This window comes from Emys orbicularis, chromosome 8, assembly GCF_028017835.1.
Source record: "Emys orbicularis isolate rEmyOrb1 chromosome 8, rEmyOrb1.hap1, whole genome shotgun sequence".
Classification (NCBI taxonomy): domain Eukaryota; kingdom Metazoa; phylum Chordata; order Testudines; family Emydidae; genus Emys; species Emys orbicularis.
Window position 1 is genome coordinate 12,704,016 of NC_088690.1, and position 22,653 is coordinate 12,726,668.

Below are 22,653 nucleotides of genomic sequence, written 5' to 3' on the forward strand. Positions count from 1 at the left end.
ACCATCATATCTACTTCACTATAGAACCCATCAATTGCAATTATTAATTCTTGGGGTTCGCTGGTAGTGATATCATGTATTTCTATCTCTACTGATCCATTTGTTTTCCATTCAATTGTTTGCTCATATACATTATCCTGAACTTTAAAGAATAATTTCTCTGAACAAAATTTCAGTAAATCACTAAGATGTGAAAGCCTTGGCCACTGGGTTTCATTGGAATATACAGTACGGTTTGTATCTGGGTAAGTTACAGTGGTGGTGGCAGGGGTCAAGGGACTAGTGGGTGTAGTCCTAGTGGTGGCAAGGCGGTTTTGATATTCATCTTCTGAAAGCCAATTAGGAAGGGCAGTGCACCCTGAAGGTACCTGTCTATAAGCACAAAGTCCTGATCCTGGAAAGAATCCACCCCACCACTGGACCCCGCATTCCCAGGAACGGTCCCCACAGTTCCCTCCTTGCCAATAAACGATGCTCCGTCTTCTCCACCAGGGCCAGTTCTTAATGTCTTTTGTAGTCAGGAATTCCTGGACTTTGGTGGTTTCAGCAGAGCGAGTGTTTCTTCTTTTCTTCTTCAAAAGCAGTTGTGATTCACCATAGTGCAGGGGAGAGGTTACTAGCACTTCACCCTGTACTGGTGTGATTCATGTAAAAGAATTCAAAGGCATTGTAGATCTGTCAGTGGACAAAGGAGAGGTTACTAGCACTTCACCTTGTCCTCCTTCCCTGCTGTCCAGGAGGCACAGCAGAGCTAGCAGGAGAAATAGGCTGATCAGCAGCTGGAGAATCCTCTCCAGGTGGAGGGGTCTTTTTGCAGTAAGAAGCATGGTTCCAGGTGGGCAGTCCTTGGCACTTTACAGCGGTGTTGGTGGTTAACAGGACTTGGAAAGGGCCTTTCCAGCATGGAGCCAAAGCAGTCTTTCGTTGATGGACTTTACATAGACTCAGTCTCCTTGTTTCAATGAATGGCAGGGCTGCTAGGGTCTTTGGGTAGCACTTCTTTTATCTGTGAGAAAAGAAACCTAACACATTTCCTTAATGCCTGGCAGTGTTTTGCAGATATCATAGTTGTTGGGCACATTCAGGCCCCCCCTTTTCTTGGCTGTCAGCCAAGTCTTAGCTGTGGGTAGTATCCTTGGATGGGGCCAACGTCTTATCTTTGGACTGAGCTTGCTAGCTATTTTTTCCTCAGTTAACTCATTCTGTTCTTTTTCCTTCTCCCCTTCTTGGCTTCTTTTAACCTACAAAGGAAACTTCCACTCTTCACTCATACACCTTTTCCCAACAATGAACACATACACATTGCCATTATACAGTACATTAGTCTTATTATTCAATATATGCCATGTACACCCTTCCAGTAAAATAACTTTATTACAGAGCTTTGGAGCAACAAGCCAGGACGAGCACACCCACTTTTGAATGCATGACAGCAAAATCTCTAATCTCTCTTTCTGCCTTAAGAACCTCATTATGCCAGGGAAATAGCAGCCAAATGTTTAGCGCAATTCTAAAGAACATAACGAACATACTCATCAGACCAATGGTCCATCTAGCCCAGTATCCTGTCTTCTGACAGTGGCCAGTGCCAGATGCTTCAGAGAGAATGAACAGAACAGGACAACTGAGTGATCCATCCACTATCATCCAGTCCCAGCTTCTGGCAGTTGGAGGTTTAGGGATACCTGGAGCATGGGGTTGTGTTCCTGACCATGTTGGCTAATAGCACTGATGGACCCATCCTCAAACTTACCTAGTTCTTTTTTGAACCTAGTTAACTTTTGGCCTTCACAACATCCCAGGGCACTGAGTTCCACAGGTTGACTGTGCAGTGTGTGAAGTAGTATTTTCTTTTGTTTGTTTTAAACCAGCTGCCTATTAATTTAATCGGGTGACCACTAGTTCGTGTGTTATGTGAAGGGGTAAACAACCACCACCACCACCACTTCCCTATTCCCTATCTCCATATCATTCATGATTTTACAGACCTCTATCACATCTCCCTTTAGTCATCTCTTTTCTAAGCTTATCAGTCTTCTTACTCTCCCCTCATATGGAAGCTGTTCCATACTCCTAATCATTTTGTTGCCAGTCGATGTTGATAAATGCAAAGTAATGCACACTGGAAAACATAATCCCAACTATTCATATAAAATGATGGGGTCTAAATTATCTGTTACCACTCAAGAAAGATCTTGGAGTCATTGTGGATAGTTCTCTGCAAACATCCAGTCAATGTGCAGCGGCAGTCAAAAAAGCAAACAGAATGTTAGGAATCATTAAGAAAGGGACAGATAATAAGACAGAAAATATATTGCCTCTATATAAATCCACAGTATGCCCACATCTTGAATACTGCATGCAGATGTGGTCGCCCCATCTCAAAAAAGATATAATGGACTTGGAAAAGGTTCAGAAAAGGGCAACAAAAATGATTAGGGGTATGGAACGGCTGCCTTATGAGGAGAGATTAATAAGACTGGGACTTTTCAGCTTGGAAAAGAGACGACTAAGGGGGGATACGATAGAGGTCTATAAAATCATGACTGGTGTGGAGAAAGTAAATGAGGAAGTGTTATTTACTCCTTCTCATAACACAAGAACTAAGGGCCACTAAATGAAATTAATAGGCAGCAGGTTTAAAACAAACAAAGGAAGTATTTTTTACAACGCACAGTCAACCTGTGGAACTCCTTGCCTGAGGATGTTGTGAAGGCCAAGACTATAACAGGATTCAAAAAAGAACTAGATAAATTCATGGAGGATAGGTCCATCAATGTCTATTAGCCAGGATGGGCAGGAATGGTGTCCCTAGCCTCTGTTTGCCAGAAGCTGGGAATGGGTGACAGCGGATGGATCACTTGATGATTACCTGTTCTGTTCATTCCCTCTGGGGCACCTGGCATTGGCCACTGTCGAAGACAGGATACTGGGCTAGATGGACTTTTGGTCTGACCCAGTATGGCTGTTCTTATGTACCTTTTCTGATTCTAAAATATTTTTTGATATGAGGTGACTAGAACTGCATGCAGTATTCAATATGTAGGTGTACCATGGATTTTCTGTTTTTGTATCTATTCCTCTCTAGTTATTAACACTGTTAGCTTTTTTGACTGCTGCTGCACATTGAGAGGATGTTTTCAGTGTACTACTCACAATGATGCCAAGATCTTTCTTGCAACTAAATTAGACCCCATTATTTTGTATGTCTAGAAGTGTGTGAATGCATCCTGCAGCTCAGTAGCAAAGATTAATGAAAGAAAAAGAGCAAAGTTATATTGTAGCCTATCAACCTAGAAATAAAGCAAAACTGCTTATTTATACAGCACCTTTCACACTAGACAATCCCAAAGTACTACACAAATCAATCACTTCACCCTGCTGTGCAGCCATATCTAAGAAACCAGTGAAATGTAGCAGCTGTTTAACAGTTTGCAGCAAAATATCAGTAGCATGGGACAGGAAATGACAAATGTCATGGTCAGGTTAAACTGCATGGAGAGATTAGGTTGGCCAAATAGCCAACAAGTATATTGTGGCTAATATCAATTTTCTTAAGGGAGCAGTGAGCTCTTTAACACAAGTGCTCAGAACCTCCCCTTTAACATCTCCTCCAAAACTTCATCTTTCTTGAATACAGTTCTGTCACTTTGAGATTCTCTGATGGAGTATATGACATGTAAAATATATGGGGAAGGAATTTCATCCTACCATTTAAGCTTTTACAAGACAGTAGAAGATACATACATAGAAAGACATTTGAAAAAGCTATTGCTTTCCTCCTCTTCAAAAAATCCTCTGTGTGTCTGTGAACCTCCTGGCTGTAGGTCTGCTGAAATATCACAATGACAGCTCCATTACAAGGTTACAATTAAAAAAAAAAAAAAGATTTATGTTTAAAAACTCTAGTCTCATACAGTCCCTGTCTATACGAAGACATTGATAGTAGAAAGCTTCTTTACAATGGTTCTAATTCCAGTGTGGCACCACTACCATCCAGTAGTATACCATGCTATATTTAAAATACATTTTAAAAAGAATTTATTACTGTGGCCTTTGTTGCAATGTACACAGGGTGAAGGTGACAGTCTGCCCATAATGACTTTTTCCTTTGTGGAAGATTTGACTTACTCTTGCAGGTTATGAATAATTTTCATTTGCACTCTAGAGAACCCAAACCAACTTACCGGATGTTTTGCTCAACAACGATTCTTTCAGCTCTGTGGTGTCCTGTGGAATATATTGAACTTCTGGCTTTGACTAAAACAATAATGAAAATTGTAAGGTATTATTTGTATTTCATAAAGCTTCAATTAACCTTAAAATTATAGTCATCCCATACGCATCATTCACATTTGCAAAAGAAATGGGGAAAAATATTGACACACTATCCATTTAAGTTAATTTTGCTTTCTACATTGCAAATCCAGTGACCACTACAAAGAGAGACTGACTGCTGCCAAACATTAAGCATGCAGTTACTTGCCGAGACGGCTCTGCTATCTGTTGTGTGATTGGAAGACGAAGGAGATCAACTGTTAACACCCAGGACACACAAAGCCTTGTAAAAGTAAAAAAGCAAGCAAGCACCTGGAATATAACTATTTTGCCATCATCTGCTTGAAGGTAGAAGGTCCATGAGGAAGTTATGAAGCTCTGTGCTGAGTCCATCATGTCACTCCAGAATGATCTCACCAGTGTCAGAGGGAAAAGGAGATGAATCCTTGGCATCAGGGACATTAACTGTAAACACATCATTAACTGGTTTTCGATTTGTTCTGTACATATTCAAGCAATTTAACACTGTCCCCAATATGGTCTTAGTCTTTAAATAGAGAATTTCTCTCCATCTTTCTACACACACATTAAATTTGAAAAAAAAAGTGAGAATCTGAGCAGAAAACAAGTAGGTGGCATTTGACAAACATGCTACATGCTTACTTGCTCTTGTCTCAGTTCAGCAAATGGCTGCTGATTCTGGCACCCAAGATGGCAAGCATATTGTTCATCAGACTGGGAATATGCTTCAGTACAGGCTGCAAAGAAGAAAAGTTGTGTAAATTGAAAAATAATTTCACATCTTAAGTCAGCAACTGAAAGCACGAATGTAAGGTGTAGGTACAGTCTGATAAGGACTCAAGTGACAATTTTAAAGACTCCCTATCCCACCTGAGGAATAATACGAGAGCAATCTACCAATACTGGTACCGGATTCTTTGGGCTGATGTAATCTAGATGATCTATCTAGAATAGGCATAAAACTGGGTTATATCTAAAAGCTGAATGCAGCAATAGCATTTGATCACAAAAATGAGGAAAAGCAAAAAAACAATCAAAATAAAGTAAGAGCAATTACTGGTATAGAAAATTCCAACACAGTGACGTAAATTAACACAGCCTCAACCCAGTAGAATAGGCAAGGATTTTGTACCAGAGATGGCATGGATTATCAACCAGAGTTCTGAAAGACCCTCCCACAGGACTGTGGCCTTCCCTCCCACATACCATGGAAGAGTTCAAGTTTTGCTCCAGGGGATGGAAGTAAACTAACAGAGGAATCCATCAAACTTCAGAGCGCCATGGCATAACAGGGAACAAAGGAGGGTTTGCCCATCAGTGTTGCATGAGTATAGTTAGACTTTCTATACCAATTTCAAGCTCTATCAAAAATGTAAAGTCAGCTCTGCTCTTATTTCCAAATATCCGTATCCAATATTTAAAATAAAGGACAGACTAGCAATTACAGGAGAGAAGCCAGAAGATTTGTATTCTATTTGTGGCTTAGCCACCCACCTGCAGTATGACCTTGGGAAAAGTCTCTACACCTAGGGAACCGGAGACAGAAGTCAAGTGGGGATAATCCTCTCTCACTAGGGTCTTGGGAGGCTTAAGCCAGAAGGCACAAAAAGAACAGGCTTGGCAAGTAAAAGTGCATACTGAACGTTAGGACGATCCATTTTCTCACAGGAGAGGTAAATGAACAAGCGTACGACCAGATATGGGCAGTCTATGGAAACAGGGCAGACAAAATCCTGGCAGGGAATGCACAGTAATCAGCCAAATAACGGAGTGTGCCGTTCTCAGGTGCCTGAGCAGCAGTCCTATGGTAAAACAGTTACAAAGCCAGACAATCGGCAGTCACAGAAGCACCTAGAGACAGAACTGAACAGAATGGTCAGGGAGCGCATCACAAAGCACAGGACAGCCACCAAGCAATGAGCAAAATCAGTGTTATAAGACCACGGCAAATGAACAGGCAGAAGGCAACAGTCCAGGGTGGCAATGTTGTACAGGAAAGGAGGCAACACTTCAGACTCAGCTCTTCATTTGGACTTTTGCTGCAGCACCCCTTTTTATGATATCCCTTGAGGTGTGGTTTGGCAATTGAAAAGAAATGCCTGGAGCACAGCTGTGCACAGGATACTGCTTTTCTGCAGCTCTAGCCTATTCCCAGCTCCTATAACTCAGCTCTGTATTGCATTAACATGCCTTTCCCCAACTCTCTCTGCTATTGGAGCTGGCCACTGCCCCCTTTGCCTTCAGCACAAGATTGAGCCTCTTTTTAGTGTTGAGTTGGCACTTAACCACTTTTAGACTACATAGGGAGAGCTGCTCCCTCTCCTGCCTTGCTTGGTTGGCACCACGCATTTGATCTCAGTATACGAACCTTAATGTTTATCAATTGCTTTAAGATCCTTGGCTGGAAGTACTACAGAACTGCAAAGAAATATTAGCTTGGTATATAGTTTGTAACAAGTATTTTCAGTTTTAATTATCGACATTCCTTGTCTGATCTTCAGATAATTAATCCTTTTAAACAATTAGTTATTCATGATTATTTAATGCCTTAATTCAACAAGACAAACCCAGCTCCCAAGTTGTTTAACTACATGCAAGGCAGAGAATGTAGTTAAGCTTTGTTTCTCTTTCCATAGTAAAGAGATTGTAAAATTTAGTTGAATGAGGCCATATCAGTGATGTAGTACAGTATACAGTTCACCAAGATTTGTGCTTTGTAAAGCAAACATTTCAGCTGAAGTAAATACAAAGCCATACAGTCCCAACAAATAGACAGGGCTATGAAAATCATTGCAACTGATGTCATTTATTAGGTTGTCATTACACAATGTTGCATGGAGTAAAAGGGACACCATTAGTTGAAAATTACATGGTCAGCTAACCATTTTACACCCAATATGGTTACATTACCTAAGTTTTTCCCTTGGCCAAAAGGACCCTTATGTTTTAAAGGCTCACAAAGCAGAAACCCCTTTTAAAAATTTGAGAAATTTTAATGAGTGCTCTATCAAACTTTTTTTAAAGAGTAACATCAATTTAAAAAAAAAGTCAAATTGACAATATCCCTTCATACGTTTCCGCTCTTCCCTTCATTTGTCTCTTCACATTACATCTTGTGGAAAGAGCATAGAATTATCTTACCAGAGTCGCATTCCAGTTTGGTACGATTCAAGTCAATTCCATCATCCACGAACTGACAAATAGAAAACAGTCTGCAGCCTCGCTGACATGCATACAGTTCCTCTTCCTGGGAAGTTACAAGAAAAGCAGGGTTGCTAAAGAAATTACTAATACTCCATCCAAGAACCTAGGGTAGCAACAAGCAAACATTACTACTTTTCTGAGTACTATAAAAGCTACCGTGGAAAATGTTCTAGCAAAAAAACCCAAACAAAAAGAAAACCTTAGAAGCCAGCCAAACACCAAGGTCTGTACAGTCTGGAACAAAAGCAAATTACAGTTCTTTAAAATTATTGGGCAATTTTGATATGGACTTCCTTAGTCGAAGCAGAACACGGTTCTTTATTCAGCAAGGAGCTGGCCTTGAATAGACAGATCACTAAAGTCAGCAAGTTCAAAAATGCATTTCTGAAAAATGATAGCTTTAAAAATAAAGGTGCTAGCTGCTAAAGAATCAAAGTAGAACCTATTAACCTTCACTTCACTAATTCACACAGAAAGTTGGCAGTCCTTACCTCTCAAAGATTTAATGGCAAATGCTACCAGTGAGGAGTCATAATAAAGATGAATAGTATATTGTCAAAACAACAATTATTTATTATAGGATATAATTAGAAGTAAAGAGTTGTCAAAATAAGTAACCAGAGTATATTTTGTGGTGCACTATTCCTGTGTCAAGGCTACTTACTTGCCAAAATAGCTAGTCGACATACTATTTAATGGTTATGCTGAGGGAAAGTAAGGGAGAAGAATATTCCTTTATGTAATTACAAAACTAAGATACAGCAAGTGTACAAAAAATGTATATCAATGTTCCTATTTGATTGTCACCCTCTTTCTCACCCTTCATATGTTACAGTCTTAGACTGTAAGCTCTTCAGGGCAGGCACTATATCGACCTCTGTGTATAATGCCCCAATCAAGATTATAGTATGGTAGCATTCAGAAGACAAAGTAAAAAACAACTTAATGCTTCTCCCAATAATTAATGAAGTTCTATAGTACTTTGTTTCACAAGAAAATACTCCCTTAGCTGTGAGAAACATACTGTTTTAATTACTAGAAGTACCATGTGGCAGAGAAATGGGGTCTGTAAGGTAGACTTCATTTGAGGGCTTGTCAACCCACAAAAGTTGTATAGCTAGAGCAGTACTGGTATAGCTAAGGCAGTACAACCCTCCTAGTGTGGTCACAGTCATACAAGCATAGCTTATTTCCTTATGGAAAGGGGAATAAGCTACACTGGTATACGGCACCTTTATATTAGTATAACTACGGCCACACTAAGTTGTATAACTAAGAGTTGTAACAGTATAACTATTTAGATAAAAAACATGCCCCCAACTAGAGTAGTTATACCCTACTGGTAGAAAAACTGTGTTTAAATGAGGCCTAGGCAAGTACCTACTTCCCTGGTATTTTAGAAGTTTTGCTTATTTTTTAAAGCAAAGCAATAAAAGTAGCGAGTTATCTAGTTCCACAATGTGGAATATTTTCTATGTCAGAGACCAGATAGACAAGGTAATATCTTTTACTGCACAAATTTCTGTTGGTGGAAAGCACAAGCTTTCAAAAAGTGTCCGACTGCTTTCCACAGACCTGAAGAACTCTGTACCTTCCTCCAACAGAAGGTGGTCCAGTAAAAGATATCAGCTCACCTACCTTGTCTCTCTCATATGTTAAGACCAACAAAACTAGTTGTTTGTAGTGTTGTTGTAAACACTAAACATTGTTCTGCATTTGACACCATGTGAATCTATTAACAGGAAAACTCAAGACAAGTCTTTTGGCTCTGTCCTCATCCTTATGGTTGTCACCATCTGTTTTACAGGTGGAGAGAACTGTGAATCCATTATTAAAGGAACAAGGCAAACACACCACACCTTACCATATAACTAAACCATTGCAAACAAACTGATGTGGTTTTCTTTCAGACACAGATGTTCTGATATTTTATACTGCAAAAACATAGAACTGACAAGCTGGGTCAAGATTTTTTTTATTTTTTTAATAAAGCCTAACAACCTTGACTGTCTCTCTAATAGAAATATCCTGCTGCAGAAAATATGCCGCGGATGTTGACATTCACATTGAATTGGCTTTGGCAGGTATGATGCACACACAGATTCTCTTGACAAGTCTTAATGAAGTTTATCTTGAAGTTAAACCAAACAATGAATGTTTCCAAAATAAAAAGTTTCCTGCCACCTCTATTTCTATTTGGTAGCTTAGTGGTAAGTAGTGCTTAAAATCAACACAGGATAGATTGTTTAAGTCACAAAGTACTCAGTAGGAAGAAGATTGTGTGTCATTTTATTGGCCTCTTTATGATGTATATTATAATAATGAGCTCAAAGTGCTTAGTTTTTTAAAAAACTCTAAAAGCTACCAGAAACACCAGAGTCGCAATTTCCTTCAAAAACTTGCCAAAGTCCTCCAACAAAAAGAAGGGAACTATGCTTCACCACAGGAGTCTGAAATTTCATCTGCGGTAGGAAAAGATTTGGGGTTGGGATTAAGGAAGAAAGATGTTTAATCTTACAATGATTCAGTTCCCAAACTTTGGCCTTTTTTGCAATTGGTATCATGCTTAGACATCTCAACATGCGGCATAAAGTCCCATATTCTATCTAGATATACATTTAATTCCATCTACACAAGTCTTTGTTGCTTCCACTCATTGTTGAGGTATACACATCACAGTTACTGTCTCAAAACCATGATTATGTAGTTTTATTCTAAAAATATTAATTCCACACTTCAAACTTTCTGCTCTATTACTCGTCTCCCTCGTTTGTAGTTTGTGCACCCCACATTTTGAACTCAACCTGTTACACTGCTGCAGATAGAGAATAAAGTATATTACCAGTCAAAAATTAACACAAGACTTAAAAGAATAATGAATTTTCCAAATTCCAACAGTAACTCAGAATTCTATGGAATCTTGAACTGATGCTGAACCTCAACATGAAACAGAGCTGGGGGGGACAGTTTTCCAACACCTTCCTTTTATAAAGACTTCTGCCTAAGTTAACTAGAACCCAGGGGTGGAAGTTTTTTGGGGTGCTCATTTTTTAACCACTCTTCAGACTTCATCCTCTATAATTCAAATGTTTTATCAGTGTCATGATTCAGGACTTTTTACTTGTCAACACACAAAGATATTTTGTATGGTTTTAAAGCCAGAGCAGCCCACATCAAGTTGGCATTGTTTCTTTGAGGGAAGGAGGGAGAAGAAAACAGGACACATGGAAACCCCACAACAACAAAATCTGGATGCTCTGCGCTTGAATAGCTTTTGAACATATTATAGATCCTAAGAGGAAACGGTATTGCCTTACCTGGTAAACAAACAACCTCTTCCCCCAAAAGGGTATATTTTACAGGGAGATTACTGACTGCTACACAGAGCTCTTCTTCAGGTCTACTTCCTTACCCAGCCCCGAAGAAGAGCTCTGTGTAGCTCAAAAGCTTTTATCATCCACCAACAAAAGTTGATCCAATAAGAGATATTATTTCATGTAGTCTATCTATTTCCCATGGGGAGGGGGTGCAAAAGAAACAGGGCATATCTTGGGTTTGCTGTGTAGGGGGAATCTTCCTAGCCAAGGACCCCTTACCTAGAGGCACCTGCTACCAGATAAGGAATCACCAACAACCAGTGGACCAGGGTGAACAAACCTCAAAAGCTATCGAGCGGGGGAAGCGAATCATCCTCATCCCGACATATACCCGAGGAGTCTCTCTCATGTTCTGGCAACACTTGCCCAGCTTGTCATGCCAACAGTCTCACTGACTTGGATTAGATCAGGGATGGTCCCAGCTGGAGAGAAGCAGGGGGACCCCGGCGGAAGGCCCTGCGCCTTGGGGCCAGAGTGCAGGGGGCGGGGTCTGGCTATGGGCGCGGGGGACTGGGAGGCCTGTACCTTGAGGCAGGTGTGGGGGGCGCCCCACAGCGCAGGAACGGGGTGGAGGGGAGACCTGTACCCTGAGAGGCTCGTCCAAGGAAGGCGGAATAAGGCCGGCGGGGTCCCGTACCTTGGGGTAGGTGTGCAGGGGGTAAGTCAGCTGACAGGCCCGGTGGCACGACGCCGTGCTCCCCAGCGCCGAGTCAAAGGCCTCGGAGGAGCCCGCGGCAGCCCAGCCCCTCCCGCAGATCAGGAGCAGCAGAAAGAGACCCAGCCCCGACAGGCTCCCCGGCGGCGCCGCCATCTTGCCCCTCCCTCTCTCACGGGGCGGGTGCGGGGGGGGGGGTGTTGTTTATCGCGTCGGGTTCCCACTTCCGGCCCTAAGGTGAAGGACGGGGCTTGAGCGATATCGCGAGAATTCCCTCGCCGCGGGGCCTGACGGGAGAAGCAGTTTCCCTATCGGAGCTGAGCTGGGGAGGAGACGGAGAATCGCCTTCGCCGGGAACTACGAGGCGAGTCACTTCCGGGACGGGCCGCGCGACTCGGTTCGGGGGACCGTGTAACTAGCCCGTGCGCCCCGAGCCCCGCTACCCCGCCGGGCAGCCACTAAGTCCCCGGCTCCCCAGCGCCGGGCAGCAGTACCCCGGGCCCATCGCTGCCCTGCCAGACACCCAGCTCCATCCCAGCGGGGCGGGCCCCCCCCGACTCCATCCCTCCTCCTCGTCCTCCCCCCCCCCCACGGGCCGGTCCCCCCCGACTCCATCCCTCCTCCTCGTCGTCGTCCCCACGGGCTGGACCCCCCCGACTCCATCCCTCCTCCTCCTCTCTCCCCCCCCACGGGCCGGACCCCCCCGACTCCATCCCTCCTCCTCCTCCCCCCCACACGGGCCGGACCCCCGACTCCATCCCTCCACCCCACGGGCCGGCCCCCCCTCCATCCCTCCTCCTCCTCCCCTCCCCCACGGGCCGGACCCCCCGACTCCATCCCTTCCCCCGGGGCATCAGCCGGGAACTCCCTGCCCACCCCCTCAGGGCATGTTGTAACTCGTAGCATGGTGCTGCACCCCCTTTGCGTACCCTGCAGTATCACCCCAAATCTCCAGCCACAGATCTGCGCTCCCAGCCAGCCCCAGGTATATACGGTAGCAGCCCAAGCCCCCACTCTCCCCAATCCTCATTTGTGCCTTGCAGCTTCATTGTATTCGGGGCTCAGTGTAACATTGCCATCAATAGGCCCCCCCCCCTCTTTTTCCCCTACCTACCTGCAGCTCAGGCTCCTAGGTTATTTTTGCTGGTATTTCTGTCAACAATCTGCCTTTAAGTTAAAGCAGTATTACCAATACAGTTTCATAAAAGAAAATGGACAATTGTTTTCTCACTGAAACAGCTGCTGCACGTATCCAATAATTTGGAGACCTTTAAGTGTCCATCATGGATAGATTTGTGATACGAAAACCCAAAGCTCAAGAAAGCCCTAGGAAAAGAGATCCAGGGGAAAAGGTTTACAAGCAAGCCACTATAGAATCTCTGAAGGTAAGAGCGGGGAGGGCAAAGGGAATGGATGGATAAGAGATCAGTATAGTATTTTCAGTATAGGCCTGATGAAGTTTATATAGCAACTTCTGTCCCAAAGGATCACCGAGCACTTGAGAGAGTACATACAGCACCACTGAAATGCGTCTGAGATGGACAGCAGCCAAGAAGACAACAAACACTCAGCACAACAGCAAGGAGAACGAAAATGTACTCCAGACACTGAAGCAAAGGCCTATTACAAAAACTGCCATGGAACATTTAATGTGTATCTAAAGCAGATAGGACGTTGTTTTTTAAGCTCATTTAATGCATGTATACCATAAACTGAGGCAATATCAGATTTGGAGCTTGAAAGGATAATGTGTTAGATTCACTCTGCTGAGATATGAACTTACAGTTCTAGTGAGTCCAAGTCATTCATATCTGACGCTTAGATGTAGGACCCCCAATTAATAGGCCCCTGAATTTCCTTTCGGGCCATTAACACTGAAATGGGATCACTTCCCACCCCTTTCTCTAGGGTAAAGATTTCAGCCCTAATCAGTATTTCAGAACCCAGTGTGCAATATTCACATTCAGTATCCTGTAAAATTGGGTACAGTTTAGTTTAGCCCTTTCACTTGAGCATTAGGAATTCTGTAATTAGAAGTGTGTGTGTGTGTGTGTGTAAATATGGCCCACAATTAACTTCAGTTGGATGTGAACGCTGCACAGAAGCCAGTTTGCTGGACCTGTACTCTAGGACCCTAAAAGGGCTGATGATCAGTAGCAGTTGTTCTGTAGACTTCTGCTGGCATACAACTTCAGGCTTTATTTTATCAGATCTCCTAGGCTAAGGCATGGTCAATAGTTCAATGAGACTCCTCCAAAGGAAGCCCCGGTTGCTGCAAGAAATGGTGTTGGTCATTTAGGTGACACTTCTCTCCCTACTGAGCTAGTGCTCCACCACACCACGAGGGGGCACTGGATTGCTGGAAATACTATTTGTCAAATAAATACGTGTGGTCATTGAAGATCTTATGGCAAATGTTAGCAAGGTGTGGTGTTACTCCTGCTGTTCTGGCCAAAATTCTATCTTGGGTTCTTACAGTCAGCCCGTGTCCAAGTTTACCTGTGGCCTCAATTTTAGAAGTGATTTATTTCCTCACCTGAAAACAGTCATGTAAAGTTGACACAGAATAGCTGCTGCATTCCTCCCCACATATGGCTGCCGTTCAGTGGTGTGTGCTCTGTCAGTAAACAGTACAATGGATAGGCTCGCTCCATCAGACTGAAAGGCATTCTATAAACAATGGTCAGCTATTTGGTGACGTGAGTACAAGATTCTGCACGACATAAGCTTTCTAAAGAAAGTTCAATAGATTTAGAATTTGTTTAGAATGTTTTATGATGAATCACAAAAACAAAACAAAAACCCACAAACGTAGGGTCAAACTTTCAGCCAGTCTCAGGTGTCCTGTAAATCTGTGCATATAGATTTTGCAGCTCATACAGAGTAATTGCGTATCTATCCATGTGCATATGCATTTCTATGCTCATAATTTTGCAGATGCTAAGAAAGTATAGCTGAAACTTGGACTCATAATTAGTTGTAGAATACGTAGGTACAGAGTACAGTTACTATTTGAGCTCATTCTAAACCTATGGGAAGTCATAATGCTCTAAGTAGCAACACTAATGCTGGAATCATCATCCAAGAGTGCCATTAATCAGGTGCATGACTGTATTTATAAATGTTGTATTTAAAGAACATAAAATGTGCATAAACTATTCAAATAGGCAGCAAGAATGCATTGTGAGACACATTTAGCATGTATAGGTGGATCCAACACCACCCTCCCTGCATGGGATTAAAGCATTTGACAAAGATTCTCTGAGCCATGTATTTTTCCTGAATCTCCACACTGAGCTGGCTTTAAGATTTGCAGAACTCCATGCTTGAGGGGGAGAGGGAAAGGACACAGGCCAATTGGCCATTAATAATAATTTATTATTTATATTACCATAGCACTTTTCCTTCCCCTTTTGATCTTGCTGGAAGTGGGAATTGGGTGGTGAGTGTTCTCCCATTTGGGTCCTAATTGCAGAAGTTTAAAAAATAAATAAATTAGGAGTAACTTGCATTTCAACAGTGAGTGAAGTGATTCCTGCATATCCATTAGTCAGTCTGTATCTGAACATTTCTAACGTGCCCATCACTGTAGCATCTGGGCATGATATAGATAATTGAAAAGGACAATCTGTGAGTAGAGGTGCATGCTTTTCACCCCTCCCTTCTTGCACCGCTTTCTTGAGTGACAGTTTCTTCATTGTTTTCCCCTCTGATACTTAGTTTTTTCATTGTTTTCCCCCTGCAGGTTATTTTGCAGCCAAGAGATTTTTATTACACCTCTACCCCGATATAACGCTGTCCTCGGGAGCTAAAAAATCTTACCGTGTTATAGGTGAAACCGCGTTATATTGAACTTGCTTTGATCCGCCAGAGCGCGCAGCCCCCCCCCCCCCCCCGGAGCACTGCTTTACCGCGTTATATCTGAATTTGTGTTATATCGGGTCGCGTTATATCGGGGTAGAGGTGTCTTAATTGTGATAGCACTTGTGTCCCCAGTCTTGGATCAGGGCTTTATTGTGCTAGGTGCTTACAAACAGAACAGAAAATGTTGCCAAAGAGCTACAATCTAAATATAAGACAGAGGAGGATTCAAACAGCATACCAGCTGCATAACCGTTGCTGAATGATTGTAAAAGGTCTTGCACTACCATCTTGCGCGTAACAAGACTCGGGCTTCTTGTAATCCGTTGTCTGGGAGTGTCACAGCAAGATGCTTGGGGTGAAAGGCACTATGTAAATGCCAGATACATTAATGACTGGCTTCTTTCAGTCCCTCTGTGGTGCTCCCTAGCTCCTTTTCTCTCTGCTGATACTACCTGCTTTAAGATTTCCAAAGTTGAAAACAAAAGTGGGGCAGATTCAGGCGCTGCCTGGTACTAAGTTGCTACTAACAATATTATAATTAGCTGCTTCCCCCAGCCACTCCCTCTCATCCGCTCTTTATTAAGCCATTTATACAGTGGGCTTCCCAAAGTCTGAACACTTGCATAACTGTCTTCTTTTTCTAGGAGACATTTGCAGTTAAGTGCCCTGTGTTTGGCAGAATAAGATTAAGAATCTCACTTTTGCCTTCTAGATATTTCTGTCCTGATTTACAACAGGGAGCTGCTCTCAAGCAATTACCTATCATTTTGGACCATCACATATTCTGTGCTCTGGTTCATGTCATGATTAATAATTCATGTGTCGATAACAGCCCCATTAGCTGAGATGAAGGCCAACATCTTTATTCGCAATAAGAATATTCCACTGTCCTAATGACTTTTCTCTTTCCCAGAGAGTGGTGGTTGTAGAAGACATAAAAAGATGGAAATCTGTCCTGGAGCTTCCTGGCCAGTCTAAAGAGAATTTGATCGAAGCTTTGGAGGAATTAAAGAAGAAAATACCTTCTAAGGATGTGTTACTTTCAACAAAAATAGGTGCACTTCGTATCTAATTTAGAGTGTGAAAATGAGGTGGATTTGTGTCCTTCACTTGTTGGATTTTTCTATACACAAGGGAATTGTTGACAGTATTTTTCAGTAATGGTCCTAAGCACTTTACCTTATTGTTGAATAAGATCCTAGTGGTAGGTAGCTACATAGTCTGCAAAATTCTTAGTACAGCAAAGAAAGAGTTCTCCTTGAATTATTCACAATTATTTGGATGTTGCCTGCTTGTAATCAAGGGCTGGGTCACTCCCTTCCATGGTAAAATATGTGGGAGAAGGACTAAGGGGGAGGAAATCTCCACAAAGTTCCTCCTTGATTGGTCATGGGTGGTTACTGTCCTGTGGAATGAGATGCGGGACCCATCTGCAAACCCAGAGAAGTCCTCAGGATCTGCTGGAGGCCCGAGCCATCAGCATAGAGGCCCTGCTCCTTAGTTACAGCTACCTCGGTGCTCCTTTCTTCCCCCAGGAATCCCCAATGTGGAGGGGGCTACGTGCTTATAACACCACAACAACTTGATTAATTTTCACAGGACTGGGGGACAGGGTATGATGTGAGACCACCAGTTCCCTGCCCTCTTTTTGTTCAGATCCTGATCTTGCAGAGATCACCCCAAGATGTACTGGAGGGGGGAGAGTAGCAGTGCCAGGGCTGACCCCCTCCCCCCCCCCCCCTTCTGTGCAAAAGCAGTAGGATCCTCATGCAGAGGGCCCTCTCTGTGTACGGAACAGGAGGAATGATCTGCTCTTCTGGTCTGAATTTTGTAATTTAATTTGCCATCTTGAGCACATTCAGCCTTCCTATATCACAGGGGTTCTCAAACTGGGGGTCGGGACCCCTCAGGGGATCGTGAGGTTATTACATGGGGGGTCGCGAGCTGTCAGCCTCCACCCCAAACCCCGCTTTTCTTCCAGCATTTATAATGGTGTTAAATATATAAAAATGTGTTTTTAATTTATAAGCACTCAGAGGGTTGCTATGTGAAAGGGGTCACCAGTACAAAAGTTTGAGAACCACTGCATCAGGTCTGCACCAGCGACAGATGAAGCAGTTGTGCTGTATGAAACCCAAGGAGTAACAGTGACACCTTCTGGCCAATAGTGTTATCACTTAGAAATTAATACCAAGCAGAAGAAGAGGAACTGTGCCTTCTGCTTTGTGTTACGTCAGTGGTTTTCAACCTGTGGAATTTTTATTGGAATTGAAATTTTTTAGGGATCCGCAAATGAAAAAAGGTTGAAAACCACTGTGTTCAGTAGTATATCCCCTTTCAAAGGGCACATTTCCTTGACGGTGCAGTAGCTCTCTGTGCATTTCCGTGGGCGTGAGAAACGTCACTCATGGTGATTGGAAAACAGTAGGAAATCATTACTTCCTCACTCGCATGTAAAATCATTGCAAATATCACTTAATATCCGCTTCCCCAAAGAATTTTTTAGCAAACATTTTTATTCTGTGTGAGCCAATCCTGAAGACTTTACACTAGATTTACCATCTGTCTAAGTACTCGTATAGCCCTGTATTGTCTGAGCACCTCACTACACACCTTTGTGATCTAGGGAAAGCTACTCCCATTTTACAGCTGGATAACCGAGCACCTAGGAAGTTACTCAGGCAAAACCACCATTGAATCAGTGAATAAGGACTCTGCAAGCATTGGCCCCAGTGTTTTCATATTTGTATTTGTGTCAAGTGCTTAGTTTTCTGCTGAAGCTGTCTGAGCCCTGGTCTACACTGGCGGGGGGAGATCAATCTAAGTTATGCAACTTCAGCTATGTGAATGATGTAGATGAAGTCCACGTACTTGGATCGACTTACTCGCAGCGCTGGAGTATAGGAGTCGACAGGAGAGCGCTCGGGGGTCGATTTATCACATCTAGACTAGACTTGATAAATCGATCCCTGCTGAATCGATCACTACCCGCCGATCCGGCGGGTAATGAGGACATACCCTGACTTACAATGCTTTGTGACTGTTTTGTCACTAATGTGCACTGACAGGTCTGGATTACACTTACCTACCCACCAAAGTTGAACGAACTCTGTTGCTGTTTCTATTTGGCAGGTCACACGGTGAATAAGATGCGCAAACATTCAGACCATGACGTGGCCAATCTCGCAAAAGACGTTTACACTGAGTGGCGAACTTTCATCAAAGATTATTCAAACAAACCATCGATAGAAGTCAGGAGCGATCCCAAAACAGAGACTCTCAGGAAGAATGCACGGAAGCTACTTTGCGATGCTCTGGAACTAGAGGTAATATTCTTGATACTCTTATTTTTTTTTAGCTTAAAGGAGAGTATGTAGGTATCTGCTGTATCGAGAGATCTTCGTTATTGGGTTTTTTTCCAAAGGAATTAGTTTTCCTTTGCTCAGATTACTCTGGCTATTGAAAACAAAGGTGAAAATGACGCTGACACTGCTCTCATTTACAGAGTCCGCAAACAGGACACCTGTGTGTCTGTTATGCTTAAATCGTGTAGGGGAAAGAGGACGTTAATATAGAAAACTATACATCCTACTGTTTATTAGCTATAAAACCTACACAAAGACCTCTTGGTTGTTTTGTGTTTCAGGGAAATTGTATTTCAGTAATTAAATATTTGTAAATTAAAACTTATTGCAAAAATGGACAGAGAGGGGTCAATAATATATGAAGTGGTGGTAAATACTAGATCCCTGTGGTATCTTTAAGTGAATGAACAAGACGTGCTGTAAGGCTTAATGATTAGTTTGCCTGGTGTATTAAACGCCATAATAATTATCCTTTTAATTTATTCATTAATTAGCCTTTAAATAGAAAGTCAAGTGGTAGGAAATCAGGAGTTACAAAGCAAAGTTAAAGGTAATGTGTTCTTTAGCTGTATCTTGCCTTAGGAAAAATGAACACTCTGGCCAGTTAAGAAGTGAATGGTATGCTCTGAAAGGAGTTCTCACCTGTCCTCTTCAAATAGGGTTATGATAGGTTAAAGTGGGGATGTCTCAAGATGACTGGATGATTCAAGAGAGTGATAAAAAAGAAAGGCCCCATAATACACTAGGTGGCTTGTTCAAATCCTGCCCTTTGGATCTGTGTTAGTTTCTAGCACAGAGGCCTGGTGGTATGAACAGACAGGGTTTGCAGTGGCACAAGGTGCCTGCAGCCTACCCTCTGCCAAGACAATTCATGCCACTTCAAAAATAGGCAGTGCTGGGTAGAGACACCAGTGGCAGGGCAGAGATTAAAACTGCCCTCTCCAAACAGGACACGTGTAAGGATGGCAAGGAAAACATTGCCTGCTCCCCCATAGGCATGAATCTCCCCAGAATGCAGCTACCATCAGAGAGATGTAGTTTGCTTCAGTATGAGTCAGTCAGATGTATAGACAGTCACAGGAAAAGGAGGGAGTCCAAGAATTGGGAGTACAAGGACAATGGAGAGGGGAATCTGCAGGTGGGGACAGGAGTAAGTGGGTCAGAAGGGGATGTGCAAGGACAGGGGCAACTGGGAGATGGGTAGCAGAGGGGGGATAAAATGGGGCAAGGACTTGGGGATTGAATAATACTCTAATAATAACACACTAACATTTTGGAGTCTCCCATCTGCGAAAGTATGGGAGATTCCCCATCACTAAAGGCAAAAGTGAAATTAAAAGTGTGGTGAGCAGTTGAGGTTTCATTTCTTCCTTTATTGTTTATTTCTTACATTTCTAAGCTGTGCCAAATTACAGATCTTGGCACACAGCTTCATAATTAACATTTAGCAAATCCCTTTCTGCATTCTTAATTACACCTCCTTCCACACACAGCCTGCATTTCCCTTTATAGCACCAGGCAAAGCTCCCAAGTATTTGGAGTGTCTTAGAATTGCTTTTAGGATCGAGCTGAAAATAGTATCCAAGGTGCCTTGTATTAGAAAGATCAAATGTGAGATTTATGGAGACAGTGCAGTGTAGTTTGTAATTGCAGTTGAACTTGATACCCAAAGCTGGTTGCAGATTAGTGTCCTGTTGTGAGGGCAAAGCATTGCCTCCCAGCTGGAGATGCGAATGAGTTCCCTGCGACTGACCAAGTTGCCTTGTTCCTTAATTGCTCGGGTGGAATTAAATTGCTCTTCCTGTTTCACACGTGATGGGAAGTAGATTTCCTTGAATTTGAGCTGATTAATGAAGAAACTCTGAAAACCACCGAACTCCAATTTCAATCAGTTGGTCTCCTTATTAAACGTAAGGATCTAATTTTACACTTTGCTGTTTTCAGATTGATCACCCACTGGCTGAAAATATTGAGCGAGAAGCTTTTCATCTCTCTTCCCGTCTCATTAATGTACCATATCGCAGGACAGTGCGAGCCCTAGTCTTCACGTTAAAGCACAAACCTGAAACCCGCGCACAAGTCAAAACCGGTGCACTCCCAGTCAGTGCGCTTGTACAAAACCATAAGAAGTGACTCAGAGTGCCTGGTGCTGAACGTGGGATTCACGTGTCTATGCCACATATTGGGATTGAGAAGCCCTTGTGTTTTAAGAGTGCAGGAGCACTGGTCATGTCAATCACTCTGCCATTGTAAGGACAGGATATATCAGGAAGGTATCTGGGGCAAATTCAGTGGAGATGTAAGCGGTGGTGTAAATTAATCATCTGTGAGTCAGTGGACATTTGAGGGAACAGAATGGGTGGGGTTGTAGCAGGAAAAGCACATAGGCCTCCCCTACTTTGGTTTATGCCTTCTTAATTACTTTCTTACTTACTTACTTGGTTAATTTTCCTGCTACAAACCCACTCTTCTGGTCCCACAGCATGTAAGTTGTATCATCTTGCACCGGCAGAACCACACATCACTTGCACCACCATTTATGTCACATCTGAGGGCAAGTCTACACTACAGCACTACATCAGCGCAGCTGCACCGATGCAGCTTTGCTACTGTAGCACATCTGGGAGAGCCCTCTCCCATTGGCGTAATTACTCCACCTCCGCGAGAGGCAGAAGCTATGTTGGCGGGAGAGCGTCTCCCGTCGATGTAGCGCCAGTGTGGACGGTGCTTAGGTCGCTGTAACTTGCATCGCTTGGGCGTGTGTGTGTGTGTGTCTTTTTCACATCCCTGAGCGATGTAAGTTACATCAACTTAAGCGGTAGTGTAGACCAGCCCTCAGCGTGACTCCTGTCTGAGCCAGGAGCATAGTGGAACTATCTGAAAGGAGCAATGATGTTCAGTGCCAGTCAGAAGGGGTGGGAGTTTACAATCGGAAGTGAAGGTGATGACTAACTGACAGCTCTAGTTAACTCTAGTTCAGTCATGTTCCCTGCAGTAATACCCAGGTACTCCCAGAGCTAACTGCTTAGCAAAGTGAGGGGGCTTCTCTTCACTGTATTCCAGAGTTGGGAACTCAGACCACAGTCTGTGTTGGCTGGCCAGCTTTATCCCGCTGCATCCCAAAACCTCGTTTATCCCAGCATTGTGGATGCCTCCCTAGGCCTTCAGGTAAACGAGGCGGCACCTGTATTTGCTACATGACACCTCTTTGCTGTGTATTCTACTGAGCATCTCACCTTAAATACATCAGAAATGAGGTGTTGATGTTTAAGTGTGGTGCTTGTTTTTTGTGTGTACGAATATGAGGAAAGCTTGTAATGAAATCTCTAAGTATAATTCAATGGGAGCGTAAATTGACCTTTCATAAAGGCTCTTACCCCCACAATGGAATAAATATTAATACTTTAGAGCGATTATGTGAACAACTTTTTAAGCAATAAACAGATTATTTTTAACCAGCACGTGTTTCCCGGTATTAATTAGTGGAAGCTTTGTCTTTTCTCCGATTGCCTTAGTGCCACGAGTCACGTTGTTCTTGATACACATGCTGTTCTTGAGGCTGTGGCAGACACAGTCTCTCTCTGCTGTGCTATGTGTTCTGACTATGTGCAGGCTGGTCAGAGAACATAATCAGTGAGCTGAAACTATAAGAGTAGAGATGGCCGAGTACTGGGATAAGTGAAACTTGTGTATTGTTGGCCCTGGAAATGTGATGGGGCAAGGAGTTCAACATGTCATCATAATGTCAAGTTGCTTCAGGAAGTACCTCCCCTAATCACTGCTGGTCAGTACTTGTGGTGTCTGTCTCACAAAGTGCCACTAAGTCAAGATGGTTGGTGCATATGGAGCAACTGTATGTTAGGTGTTCACAACAGTCCACATTCAGATC

The 22,653-nt window shown here is 43.0% G+C and overlaps 2 protein-coding genes across 2 annotated transcripts; one reads left to right on the forward strand and one right to left on the reverse strand.

Annotated features, from left to right (window-relative positions):
• Positions 1-3,660: 3,660 nt before the first annotated feature.
• LOC135882576 (transmembrane protein 59-like) lies at positions 3,661-11,705 on the reverse strand. Its single transcript, XM_065409520.1, has 6 exons — positions 11,518-11,705; positions 7,441-7,546; positions 4,942-5,036; positions 4,591-4,743; positions 4,188-4,260; positions 3,661-3,832 (listed from the first exon to the last, which is right to left on the reverse strand). The coding sequence occupies exons 1-6, from the start codon at positions 11,689-11,691 to the stop codon at positions 3,723-3,725; spliced, it is 711 nt and encodes a 236-aa protein (XP_065265592.1). The 5' UTR covers positions 11,692-11,705; the 3' UTR covers positions 3,661-3,722.
• Positions 11,706-12,400: 695 nt separating this feature from the next.
• On the forward strand, positions 12,401-22,209 carry TCEANC2 (transcription elongation factor A N-terminal and central domain containing 2). The gene is made up of 5 exons (XM_065409473.1): positions 12,401-12,520; positions 12,775-12,920; positions 16,313-16,454; positions 18,532-18,725; positions 20,709-22,209. Exons 2-5 carry the CDS (start codon positions 12,819-12,821, stop codon positions 20,895-20,897), a joined length of 627 nt encoding a protein of 208 aa, XP_065265545.1. The 5' UTR covers positions 12,401-12,520; positions 12,775-12,818; the 3' UTR covers positions 20,898-22,209.
• The last annotated feature ends 444 nt before the right edge of the window (positions 22,210-22,653 follow it).

Excerpts from the sequence above, each read along its gene's own strand:
- LOC135882576 (XM_065409520.1), bottom strand. The coding sequence starts at position 11,691 with ATGGCGGCGCCGCCGGGGAGCCTGTCGGGGCTGGGTCTCTTTCTGCTG. Across the intron at positions 4,744-4,941 it reads CTGAACTGAGACAAGAGCAA|TTAATGTCCCTGATGCCAAG; the intron begins GTAAGCATGTAG and ends ATGTGTTTACAG. Across the intron at positions 4,261-4,590 it reads GCAAAATAGTTATATTCCAG|TCAAAGCCAGAAGTTCAATA; the intron begins GTGCTTGCTTGC and ends TTATTGTTTTAG.
- TCEANC2 (XM_065409473.1), top strand. The coding sequence starts at position 12,819 with ATGGATAGATTTGTGATACGAAAACCCAAAGCTCAAGAAAGCCCTAGG. Across the intron at positions 16,455-18,531 it reads GTTACTTTCAACAAAAATAG|GTCACACGGTGAATAAGATG; the intron begins GTGCACTTCGTA and ends TCTATTTGGCAG. Across the intron at positions 18,726-20,708 it reads GCGATGCTCTGGAACTAGAG|ATTGATCACCCACTGGCTGA; the intron begins GTAATATTCTTG and ends TGCTGTTTTCAG.